General features: G+C 38.9%; 1 protein-coding gene across 2 annotated transcripts in view; it reads left to right on the top strand.

The window, feature by feature from the left end:
* BTBD9 (BTB domain containing 9) overlaps window positions 1–13,396 on the top strand; it is a 126,847-nt gene that overhangs the window by 81,484 nt on the left and 31,967 nt on the right. For both annotated transcript variants that reach the window (XM_039347057.1, XM_039347058.1), the window contains one exon: window positions 11,718–11,825. In XM_039347057.1, the coding sequence (XP_039202991.1) occupies window positions 11,718–11,825 (108 nt within the window). The remainder of the gene's footprint in view (window positions 1–11,717; window positions 11,826–13,396) is intronic.

The raw sequence follows: 13,396 nt of genomic DNA, 5'->3' as shown, positions 1-13,396 counted from the left end.
GGCCTGTCACCCAAATGCTGTTCATAAAGATGACATCATTCAGATGATTTGCTATACTTTTTTTTCGTAATTGTGGCCATTGATCCCAGACTTGCTATGTCTCTCAGCTTCTGGAAATGGTGCCAGATCTGCTTTTCTTACAGTACAAGATAGACATTTTCAAGTATCAGTAATGTCATTTCTGCATGAATGATAAATATCATGTTTGCTGGAAAAAAAATACTGCACTCTAACAAAACACCCTCAACCCAGTTGTAAAGCATGATAGTGGAAATATTGTGGATTGGGACTGCTTTACAGCTTCAACTCCTTGATGATTCATAATCACCGAGAAAACAATAGATTCTTGATTGCACCAGCAAATCTATAAACTGAGATATTCTCCAAGGAGTGGGATATACTATCAAGGTCTGAACTGATCTCAGGAATTTGGATCATCTACAACAGAAAGGTGAATCATTTACCAGCACCAAATCAGTTGGGCATAGTCCTTTTCTTAATTTGATGTACATTTCTAGTCCAGAGAGCAAGTAGGCAGAATATTACTTATTTTATAGCCCTCCTCTGATCTCCATTAATGCCTGAACTCCTTCCCCTACTCTAAACACATAGATTTTGGAGCTAAAAAAGAAGGTTCTTTCCCATCTAACTAAATTCATATTCAGCACAATCCATATATGTTGGCTCACAGAGGTGACTTTCTACAATCATCGTCTTAATTTCTCCCACCACTTTGTGAATAGGGAAAGCCACACCATAACAAGATTCTTCCTTCCTTGAGGTAGGTAGTATTATAGTTCTTCACTGATAGCTAGATGTTTCCAGGCATTTAAAACAAATCCTCTTCTTTTCCATAACTTATTATGGGAAAACTTATCAAAAGCTTATTTCTTGTTTTATCCCAGCTTAACTGTTGCATTCTCTGCACTCCAGTCTTGACATACATGTTCCTTGGACTTTATCATTGATCTACCACATATTAAAGTCTTGAATGCCATTCTGGTGGTAATTCACTTCTTTTCCAAAAAGGCTTCTCTCGTTTTAGACTCCATTCTAAAACAATTTATCTGTTAAAGAGCATTTTTGAAAACCACCATTTATCCGATCATGTCTCTAATAGGAGCATACCATTTACAACTCATTTTTCCAAACTATATTTCACCTTTAAGATGTAACAATTCCTTCTGTTCTCTGCCCCTTGTATGCAGTTACATGAAGGAACAAATACTACTTTAGAATAATATTTTTGTTGTATAAACTGATGAGACAGTTGGCCGGATCTTTTCATTAAACCTTAAATTGCTTTTGATAATATAGTCATACTGTTATTCAGATGTCAGAATTTCATATGACCTACAGAAACCATCTAAACCAGTTGACAAATACTTCCCAGTTGTCCACAGTTTAGAAGCCTCCCATTTTCTCTAAGAATTGTTAGCATTTTCTGAAACAGCTGGATCATGTCAAAGACTTCTACATTTGCTGTGCTGATCATTATTACTAGGAAACTCCCCATGCCTCCTACTGTTGGAGACCGCATATGGCTTTCTATCAGATTTCTTCCCTTGAAACAACTGCCTACAGATGTGAAAGCCAACTTTATTGAACCATTCTCCATAACTACTCAAATCAATACTGTAGCCTTTTATCTGTAGCTTCCAGCCACACTGAAAGTAAATTCCATTTTCTACTGCTCCTTCCTGATGCACCTCCTTATGCAATTCTGCTCCACCATTTCCTCCCAACTTGAAGGAGAGAAACAATTTGAAGTGAAATATATTTTGGATTGTCAGTACAGGAAAGGCAAATTGGAATATCCTATTCATCAGAAAGGGTACCCAGATACAAGCTGTTCATGGGAAATAGCAGATGATGTACATTCCTCTTACCTACTTTGGCAGTTCCATTTTCAGGACCGTCAGAAGCCTAAATCACCTGGTGGACTGAATACTCAGAATTCATCACCTGTTAACATTTCTGTCATTGAGGAGTAGGAGGACATTGAGGGAGGAGACATTTGAATAACAACCAAGAGAGAAGCAGTAACAATGAGATGGAGACTCCTAGAATGGAAAGGAAAATCATGGCAGAGAAATAGGACAGAAGATAAAACATCTGAAGAGTCAAGATTTATTGCCTGGCCTGGTGTGAAATCTGACACACTTTAGTAAAGCACAATTAGCACATAAAATTTCAGAAAGGATTTCAGTGGGAGATTAAAATGTTGCATTTTCATCTTCGATACAGAGAACCATAGAGATTTTTATCATTATTCATAAAGGAAAGAAAAGGCAGTTTACAAAGTGTCAGAATCCAATCATATTTCATCTTTAATTATCAAATATAGAAACTCCCAATTCTGCCTTCTTTGGATTCTGCCATAAGAGGGAGAGAAGGGGGAGAACAAAGGGGCTTTATGGCCCTCACTTCCTTCAGTAGACTTCAAAGAGCTGAATGCTGAATGTGTGTTTATTGTAACCTATTGTAACCTCAAAGCGTTAGCATCCAGAGAACATTAGCATTAACAAAGAAGAGTATTTGCCTTTCATGTAGTTATCTGAAGTCTCCATCCAGACGGAAGAAAGAAGAAACGGGGTGGAATTGTGATACTTGAAACTATCACTGGAAGGGGGGTTGATTGGGTGGGACTACTGGGGAACCCCTTAAAACCTTGAATGGGATGGCAATCTGGACGGAAGGCACTACCACCCACAACAGAGGCACCGATCCATTCCAAGACGTCCACCGTTGGAAGTGAAATTCAAAGGGGAGCCAACACGCTTGGGGTTTTTCCTAACCCAAGTCCTCAGCTACATGGAGGAATATGGGCAGGATATTCCCAGCGACAAAGCCCGCATCCGGATCGTGCAATCTGCCCTGGATGGACCAGCTGCGGATTGGGTAGTGAACTTGCATGACTCCAATGCCCCAGAACTCAGTAACTTCAACCGTTTCATGTCCTCTTTGAGAAGACGATTTGAAGACCCCCTGGCTGATCGCAAAGCCCGTGAAAGAATAACAACGATGAGGCAGGGCAAACGCCCAGTGGCTGAGTATACACAAGAATTCCGGGCCATTGCCAGCAAACTGAATTGGCCAGAAGACATCCTCCTTGGCCATTTCAAAGACGGACTAAACTATGATCTATATGATGCTTGCCTGCCCCGAGGGGACCCACATCGACTTGAGGAATGGTACGTCTTGGCAGAGGAAGCAGAGATCGACATATTGAAGAGGCACCGCCGAGGAAAACAATGGAGCCGCCCCCCGCCTGAGCTGACACACCAACCGGTGAAATCATCGGATACAGCCAAGAAGCAAATGAGATGTTTCAAGTGCGGAAGAGAAGGGCATCGAGCTGTAGAATGCCGCTCAAAGGCCCCCCAGCACAACCCAGACAGATCCCAAATCAACAAACCCGGAAAGTATTCAGCTAAGCCAAAAGAAACGGCCATGAGAATGATGGAAATTGCAGAAACCCCCACCTCTGCTCACCAAGGGGAAAGGACTCCAGCCTACACCATAGGGCCGGTGGATGCCTCAGATGACAGCTCGGAGGGCGAACCCCTGGTAAGTGGATGCATCACACCCATCTTCAAAACAGTGACTATATTAATCCCCCCCATGCCCGAAGCTGTGAAGGTGAAAGCCTTAATAGACTCTGGCTGTACCCGCTGCCTCATTAGCCCAACACTAGTGGGGAATCTGGGCATCCCATCCAGGAGACTGGAACAACCAATCTCATTTGGCCAGCTAGATGGATCCATAGCAGGGGGGGTGCCAGCTACCCTAGCCACTTTGCCAATACATCTCTCCCTGGGCAACCATGAAGAGGACTTAACGTTTGTGGTGACCCCAGGTATGGAATGCCCAATGATTCTAGGGATGGAATGGTTGAAAAAATGGAACCCCTGGGTAAATTGGAGGACGACAGAAATCAAATTCCCGAAGGGGGACCCTATGGACTTAAAACCCCAAGGGAGGCTACCAGAATCAAGAATAGAAAAAGCATCCATAGGAGAGGAAAAAAGATTAACAGAAATACCAGAGGAATATAGGGACCTTGCTGAAGTCTTCAGTGAGGAGAGGGCGAATGAGCTTCCCCCCCACCGACCCACAGACTGTACCATTGAATTCAAGCCTGGGGCAAAACTCCCGAAGCCCAGATTATACTCCATGAGCCCAAAGGAGAAGGAGGAAATGGAAAGATTTATAAAAAAAAACCTGGAGAGAGGTTTCATTGAGCCAGCCAAGCCTAAAGTGGCTGCCCCGGTCCTTTTTAGAGAGAAGAAGGACGGCTCTTTACGTTTATGCGTGGATTATAGGGCCCTGAATACAATCAGTGAAAGCAACCTATACCCGCTGCCCCTCATGAAAGACATGCTGTCACACCTATCGAAAGGGAAAATTTTTTCTAAACTAGACTTAAGGGAAGCTTACTATCGAGTGAGAATCAAGGAAGGGGACGAATGGAAGACTGCATTTAACTGCCCCATGGGGTGCTATCAATTCAAAGTCTTGCCATTTGGATTACAAGGGGGCCCTGCAGTCTTTATGCAACTAATCAATGACGTTCTAAGGGAACACCTGTTTAAGGGGGTCCTTGTTTACTTGGACGACATTCTTATCTTTACCGAAACAAAAGAAGAACACGTCAAACTTGTCAGAGCGGTTTTAAAGAAGCTGCGAGCCGCTCACCTATATGCCAAACTCTCAAAATGCGAATTCCACCAGGAAAGGATAGACTACCTAGGCTATCGCATATCCCCACAGGGCATTGAAATGGACCCAGAGAAGGTCAGAGCAGTATTAGAATGGGCACCACCCCGCACAAGAAAGCAACTACAAAGTTTCCTGGGCTTTGCAAATTTTTACCGCCAATTCATCCCCTCATTTGCACAGATAGCCTTGCCCCTCACTAACTTACTAAAAACGAAGGGAACATCCTCAGTAAAACCTAGCCAGCCACTAACATGGACAATGGAGTGCCAAGCAGCGTTTGAGAGACTAAAGAGACTTTTTTCTGCCGAACCAGTACTAAGGCACCCAGACATGGACAAACCCTTCATAATACAGGCAGATGCAAGTGATGTGGCAGTGGGGGCTGTGCTATTACAAGAAAATGATGATGCAGTATTGCAACCCTGTGCATATACATCTAAGAAACTCACGGAAACAGAACAGCGCTGGCCCGTATGGGAGAAGGAGGCTTATGGGATACGTTGGGCATTACTCACGTGGCGACAGTTCCTGGAAGGCAACAAAATCCCCTTCCAGGTATGGACTGATCACAAAAATTTAGAAGCCCTGAAAACTTCCAGGAAACTCAATCCCAAACAAGCCCGCTGGTCCCAGCATTTTCACCAATTCCAATTTAAGCTCAAACATTTACCAGGAAGAAAGAACTTCCTGGCAGATGCACTATCTCGCATGCCCCAATATAACAGCGCACGAACCACAGACTCTAGACCAATAATGGCAGAGTCACAACTGGCAGCGCCAGTAACCACAAGAACCCAAGCCAAAATAAAACCACAACTGGACAGCCAAACTGGGATTGAATTCAGAAAAAGTTTGGAAACAGATGATTGGTTCCAGAAAAACAAACATGTGTGCACAATGAGAGACGGATTGCCTTGGGTAGGGGAAAAGTTATATATACCAACAACTCAAAGACTAACTTTCATGCAACTTTGCCATGACACAAAATCAGCAGGGCATTTTGGATTTGTAAAAACTTTACACTTAATTAAACGGCAATTTTGGTGGCCATCAATAAAAAAGGACATAGAAAGTTATGTTGCCAGCTGCCCAACCTGTGCATCAGCAAAGAGGTTGCAAGGGAAATCGCCAGGGCTGTTACAACCAGTGGCAAGTCCCTCAGCCCCCTGGAGGGAAATAGCCATGGATTTTATAGTGGAATTGCCTGAAAGCAATGGGAATACTGTTATCTGGACAGTCACGGACCTATTTTCCAAACAGGTGCACTTTATCCCTTGCCAAAAAATTCCCACTGCAAAGGCCTTAGCAAAACTTTTCATCCAGCACATTTACAGATTGCACGGGGCACCCCAACGCATCATCTCTGATAGGGGAGTGCAATTTACGTCTGCATTTTGGAAGGAATTTTTATCCCTCTTAGGGACCACTCAGGGATTGACATCTAGCCACCACCCTCAAGGAGATGGTCAAGCGGAACGGTGCCAGTCGGTACTTGAGCAATATTTGAGATGTTTTTTAAATTTCCAACAGAGTGATTGGACGGACTTACTTCCTTTTGCAGAAGTTGCCTACAATAATGCAGTCCACTCCAGCACAGGCTACACTCCTTTTCAAATAGCCAACGGCCAAAGTTTCAACCCTATGCCAGAGTTAACCCCAAAAGAACCAACGATCCCTTCACTGAAAGAATGGATGGAAAACCTACAAAACACCTGGCCAATAGTCAGAAAATCACTAGATGAAGCTAGGCGGGCATACAAAGCACAAGCCGATAAAAAAAGGGTTGAGCCTACACCATTCATTATAGGAGAAATGGTGTACTTATCTACAAAATACCTAAAGTCCCTACAGCCCTGTAAAAAACTTGGACCAAAATATATAGGACCTTTTCCAATTAAAAGGATCATAAATCCAGTAACAGTAGAATTAGAATTACCCAAAAACCTCAGGCAAATACACCCAATTTTTCATTGCAGCTTGCTGAAAAGAGAGCATCAGTCACCTCTACGGCCAAAAATCCCCCCCCCACCACCTCCAATCATGGTGGAGGGGGAACAACACTTCGAAATAAAAGAGATCCTTGACTCTAGGAGATATCATGGAACAACTCAGTACCTAGTTGCCTGGAAACACCTCCCTGCCTCACAAAATGAGTGGGTCCATAAACGTCACGTCAGAGCCCCGAAGCTATTGAAGAAGTTTCACACAGAGTATCCTAACAAGCCTAACTAAATTTTTTACTTGTGTTTTCTTTCAGGTGGATCTCTCTTATTGTTAAGAGGGGCCGGATGTCAGAATCCAATCATATTTCATCTTTAATTATCAAATATAGAAACTCCCAATTCTGCCTTCTTTGGATTCTGCCATAAGAGGGAGAGAAGGGGGAGAACAAAGGGGCTTTATGGCCCTCACTTCCTTCAGTAGACTTCAAAGAGCTGAATGCTGAATGTGTGTTTATTGTAACCTATTGTAACCTCAAAGCGTTAGCACCAGAGAACATTAGCATTAACAAAGAAGAGTATTTGCCTTTCATGTAGTTATCTGAAGTCTCCATCCAGACGGAAGAAAGAAGAAACGGGGTGGAATTGTGATACTTGAAACTATCACTGGAAGGGGGGTTGATTGGGTGGGACTACTGGGGAACCCCTTAAAACCTTGAATGGGAGAGCTTGGACCCCAAGTCCTGTCTAGCATGCCTGCAACCATTTTCTCTTAATAAAGGATTCCTGTTGGAAGAATTATTCCAAGAGTTCTGTCTTCTTAAGATGCAAAGTGGGGTGGGTCCTTACACAAAGTATATAATTCGTCTTAAAGCACAGATATAGTATAGGTGCTACCTTGCTCAATAGTAGCAACTGTGAGAGGGATTCTGGAGTCCTAGTGGACAATCACTTAAATATGAGCCAGCAGTGTGCTGCAGTTGTCAAAAAAGTCAACACAGTGATAGGCTGCATTAACAAAAGGATAGAATCAAGTCACGTGAAGTGTTAATACCACTTTACAATGCCTTGGTAAGGCTACACTTGGAATACTGCATCCAGTTTTGGTCACCACGATGTAAAAAAGATGTTGAGACTCTAGAAAGAGTACAGAGAAGAGCAACAAAGATGATCAGGGGACTGGAGGCTAAAACATATAAGGAACAGTTGCTGGAATTGGGTATGTCTAGTTTAACGAAGAGAAAGATGAGGGGGGACATGATAGCAGTGTTCCAATATATCAGGGGCTGCCACAAAGAAGAGGGAGTCAAGCTATTCTCCAAAGCACCTGAAGGCAGGACAAGAAACAATGGAAGGAAACTAACCAAAGAGAGAAGCAACTTAGAACTAAGGAAACATTTTCTGACAGTTAGAACAATTAATCAGTGGAACAACCTGCCTCCAGAAGCTGTGAATGCTTCAACACTGGAAGTTTTTAAGAAGAGACTGAACAGCCATTTGTCTAAAATGGTATACTTTTTCCTGCCTGAGCAGGGGGTTGGACTAGATGACCTCCAAGGTCCCTTCCAACTTTATTGTTGTTGCAAAGATTTATGTGCTCAGGTGTTCAAGAAACATTATTCTAGGGTATTTTCTCTGCATCTCAACTTGCCTCTTCAGAATAATTAGAAAACATTGAACAGAAATAAAAATTCTTGTTCCGAAACAGACAAACCTGCTGGATTAGTGGTCCAAAGGCAAACTATTAAAAGCAGGAACCTCTAACATGTGTAACACTTTTAAATGCAATCTGAAGGTAAATTGAGTCTAGCAGATTATTAGAAAGGGATAGAATTGCCAAATTTGATGGAAATATCAAGAATACAAACAGTCAGGCTCAAATACACTCTCAGTCAATCACATATATACTTTAGGATGGGATAGAAATATTATGCTCAATAAACCATAGTATAGAACTAGGATTATTAACCAAGGAAGATTAATTTTATGACTGCCCTCATTTTTAAGGTACAGCTCTTGTGCTTCACTTTTTTTAACAGGTATACATGATTTGCCTTAAAGGAATAGGCTCAGAGAGGCTTTCTAAAATGTGAGTGGATGTTATCACATTTTTATTAGAGTCATTGTTATTTATTTTAATTAATGAAATGTGAACAAGGCTGCTGCTACGAATGCAAATGTTTAACATTCTAGGTATTGATGACAGTTAGCTGGCTGAGTATGCTGTGTCCCCAGCAAGCTGATTAACAAAAACCAATTCATTGTTCTATAGGAGGATTTCCTAATATGCTGTGGAAATACATCCCCCTGCCCCCTTTTTATTTTCTTTTGACCTTAGCCTATCCATCACATTATAACTTAGCTTTTTCAAGTTCTTTATTACTGTAGATTGGTAGCCTTTTAAATTTTAAGAAATTTAGCCACTGGATAGAACAACATATATTGGAGAATAAACAGTTACTTGGAAGACATATAGTGATAGATTGAAAGGGCAAATAATGCACGTTAAATTGTTGTGAGATATCAGAGATGGTGGAATTATGTAGTGCTTTTACCTCTTCATGAAATAACACTTTAAAATACAAAGAGTCAGAGGAGTAGCCATGTTAGTTTATTTTGCAAAAAAGAAAAAATAAGAGCTATACACAGAGTATGAAGGTCTGAAATGGCATGGCAAAAGCTGTTGTACCTTATTCATTTATTAGTTCTATGTTCCATCTTTCTACCAAAAATGGCTGATGCTCAGCGTAATAGATAGTATTATGCATATTGATCAGTGAAGGAATAACATCATTCAGAAATTTGTAGAAAAATAGTTTAGTATACCACAACATTCCTTTGAAAGAGGCACAGGTGTTCATTTAATTTTTGCTCTTGTGAAAAGTTAATGTATTTATTCAGCCTGTATTTAACATTTAATTGAATTGTTACTGAGTTTAGATTTTGAATTCTATTTTATTCATGTTATCTATTTATGTTTTAGAAATTATTCATTTTTAACCATGTATGGAGTCTTTTATTGCTCTCTGAGCTTAACCCATGCATATACACACCTGCCAACTGAGGAAAACATTTATTCTCCTTCACAAAAATTTAGGCTATAATAAATCAGTAATTTTTAACCTGTTACAAGACACTTTATACTTATCATGACATTTTGGGAATAAATTGCATTTTTTATCTGACTGAATATTTATAGTCTTACACAATTGGGCATATTTCCAAGAAACTAAAATAGCCTTAAGCTTGGCATACATTATCATTTTGTTAACACTGGATAAATATTCTGTAATGATCAACCATTCTGCTCTTTACATAAATGTACCATATATCCATAATCTTTTTGTTCTGAGACCCTCCCCAGCTAAGTTGGTTTTTAGTTAAGCTATTAAGCAGCCAAAATTGTATTACCTACTGATGTACAATTCAAAATAATTGACTTTTTATATTAATTCCTGTTACTCTGACAATTTGAATCAAGGAAACTGCAGTGTCCCCAGTTATAAAAAATGATTTCACTGGAAAATCTAATTAGATTATTTCCTTTTTTTACATGTTTTTATTTCAGTACTTGAAATTCTTCAAAAGATTTATCCCATAATTAAAACCTCTGCATTGATTTACAGCTATGTTTATAAGCTCAACACACATTCGAGATTCTGTCCTTAGGTTGACAGATTTTTTAATAAGCAAGTTAGCTACAGCTTTGCTTAGAGCAACCAAAAGACATCTGTGCTAAATAAAAAGCCAGTGAGAGAGAAAGCAGAATTTTACATAGCTGAATGTTTCTCCTAACCAAATGTGGAATGCTGCTTTGGGGAGTTTTAATGGAATCAGCTCTGAATTTTTAATTTGCAGAAACTCATCATTAATGAGAATTGAAAGTCTCTTTTTTTCAGAGTTCTTTTATTTTGGTCTTGAAATTATTTATTAATAACACCCTAGGTTTATATAGAGGGTTCTACAGTAGGTTTTAGAAATCTTGTTTGACCAGTATATCAGCCTAATCAATATTAAAAAATGTACAGATCTGAAGAATGAAGCTTTTTCTTATTCCTATATCATATTTAATATTTTTATAATAAGCCCAGTTCTAAATCAGTGGTTATTTTCTTTCAAATGAATAAATTTCTTTCCTAAAACAAAGAGAACACCAACTTTTACAACAATCCTTCAGCATTAAAACAAAGCATTTAAGATAGCTGTTAGTGAAGAATGAAATAATTTTGTAGAAGCAATACTTTTTCCAGCAGTTGTAAACAAACAAGGAGATTCTAACAGGGAGGAGGTGGTTTATATAAAATATAAATAGTCTAAGAAGATTGTTATAACTGCCAGTGCAAATAATATCTTTTTTCATAGGTTTTAATTAATATTTACTTATTAAACTTCAGTTGTCTATTTATTCAAGCAATCACTGTTCTATAAACTTAAAAAATAGGAAATTCGAAGAGATTATGGAAGGATGTTCCAGCATGTCTAATAAGCTAAACTATGAAAGCTGTTACGGTTAATAATTTTGATAGCTTTAAAGTTGCTATTTATTATTTTCAAGATCTAGAGACGCATATATATGTCCCAGTAGTCACAAAACTTGTGCATCACAATGGATATGTTAGCCACTCTTTTTTTCCTAGAAGAAAAGTATCAAATTACTTACCTTTGGGGACTGGGAAAATAACAGTATTTGGAATTCTGAGAAGATCTCAGGGCCATCTTCATGAAAATGCTTCCAAGAAACAAGATGGCTTCAGTTTAAAGTATCTCTTACTAATCCCCACAAATAGATAAAAGATAAATTTGATGCACAGTAGCTTAAAGATTTTTTTCAGAATTACTATGTGCTAGGAAATCTGAAGCAGGATAACTTTAGAAAGCCAAATTATCGAAAACATATCCCTAGTATTTGAAAGGCTTACTTGTATATTTAAATGTTTTGCTCTTGAACATTTAAAGCTAAGTAATACATGTTATTTATGGCAAATATTAAAAACTCAATTATTAATACAAAATTCCATATAGAGGTGACCTTTGAATTCTTTACCTGCCCTTCAGGTTACTCCTCTGGGATTGTGATGATAGGAGTTACAGCTATTACATTGAAGTTTCTACAAATCAGCAGCAGTGGACCATGGTGGCTGACCGAACGAAAGTTTCTTGCAAGTGAGTTTCCTTTAAATATCTAAATGTCTGAATCAGAAAACATATAAAAAAAAATAAAATAAAAGGTTTTGTAGAGTATTGTATTAAGGGCAAGGTCAAAATTAAGAATGAAAATCTTGTGAAAGAATGTTATTCTATAAACATTCATCCTTTTGAATCACAGTAAAGAAGGACATTTCTGGTGAATCCAGTTTAAAAAGTAAATTTTTAAACAAGGACTGTTCAGTTCTGTGGGTCTTTTTTATGTTTTTTAATGTGCGATTGGATAATGGTATTCTCCTTCCTTGCTGCTTCCTATTTGCCTAATCCAGCATTGAGGAGCCAATCCTTTGTTTATGGAATTAGATTACAGTATAAAGAGTACCTGCAAAGTCCCAGCAGGAAAAATAAGACAACATCATTTTCAGCAAACCCCTTTGATCAGCGAGAGTGCCAAAGAAAATAATGAGAAACAAAAGAGAAGAAAATGAAATTCAGTATACATGTCAGGAAATGCATTTGATAGTCTAGTCAAGTGTGAAAACTTGTTTTCAGGTCTGCGTACGCTGCCTTTGGTTGGTTTAATTGTATTTTAATGTAGTATATTTTGTGCAAATTAATTATTTAGAACTCAGGCCCTGAAGTGATAAGTTATTCTTAAAGTGCTCTATCTTTCTTACTAATTCTCAAAATGCTGGTGATGGAAATGTTGGCGTATTTATTATCTTCAGAGAGGAACCTTGCAGTCTTCTTTAAATGGAAGCCAATTAATGCATATTGGCCTTGTAATTGTCATTTTAAATGCTGCATACAGGTTAAAAAAATAGACCCTTCTGGATAACTTCTGTTTTCTCAACACAGTGTGACAGTAATGAAATGTATTCATGTTCTTTTCTCTCTGAAAGGGCAAATATTTCTGATGTTTGGTTTCTTGGCCCTAATAAGAGAAATATATATTCTGCTAAAAAATTTACAGAAGAAGATACTAAACCTGTTTCATACAGGAAGATAACCAAATAAATAAATACATCTGAACAATAACAAACATAAAAATAATAGAATCAGTAAAATCATTCTAAATCTGCCAAACCCCAAAGGCCATAATGTCTGAAGATATCAGAGTTGGAATTGTGCTGACCTTCTTAGGACAGAAAGCGATCTTCCACATGAGCAATACACTGAAGTTGATAAATCAAGCTTTTAAATTTTCTTTGCCCATTCTCAAACTTATTCATGTTTGTCTGTAAACTTTCAGACCGTTCCTAATCTTGATTGTAAAATATTACATTCAGTTGTGTCCAGTTCTCAGAAACTGCTTGGACAAGTCCTTGCAGCTTTCTTGGCAAGGGTTTTTCAGAAGTGATTTGCCATTGCCTGTTTTCTAGGTCTGAGAGCAAGTGATTAGTCCAAGGTCACTCAGTTGGCTTTGTGTCTAAGGTGACTGATAATCTCAGTTTGTGGCCTGATGTCTTAATCACTGTACCAAACTGAGTCTTATTGTAATTATATCATCTACATTAGATCAACCTTTCCTCTCCTACCAACGCTGACTGGAACTTGCCATGGAGTAAGAATGATAACCCCCGTAATAC

The sequence above is a fragment of the Crotalus tigris genome, unplaced genomic scaffold, assembly GCF_016545835.1.
Source record: "Crotalus tigris isolate CLP2741 ecotype Arizona unplaced genomic scaffold, ASM1654583v1 scf7180000018048.2368360, whole genome shotgun sequence".
Lineage (NCBI taxonomy): Eukaryota > Metazoa > Chordata > Lepidosauria > Squamata > Viperidae > Crotalus > Crotalus tigris.
Note: the sequence above shows the minus strand (reverse complement) of the source record. Positions and strands in the feature narration are given on the sequence as shown.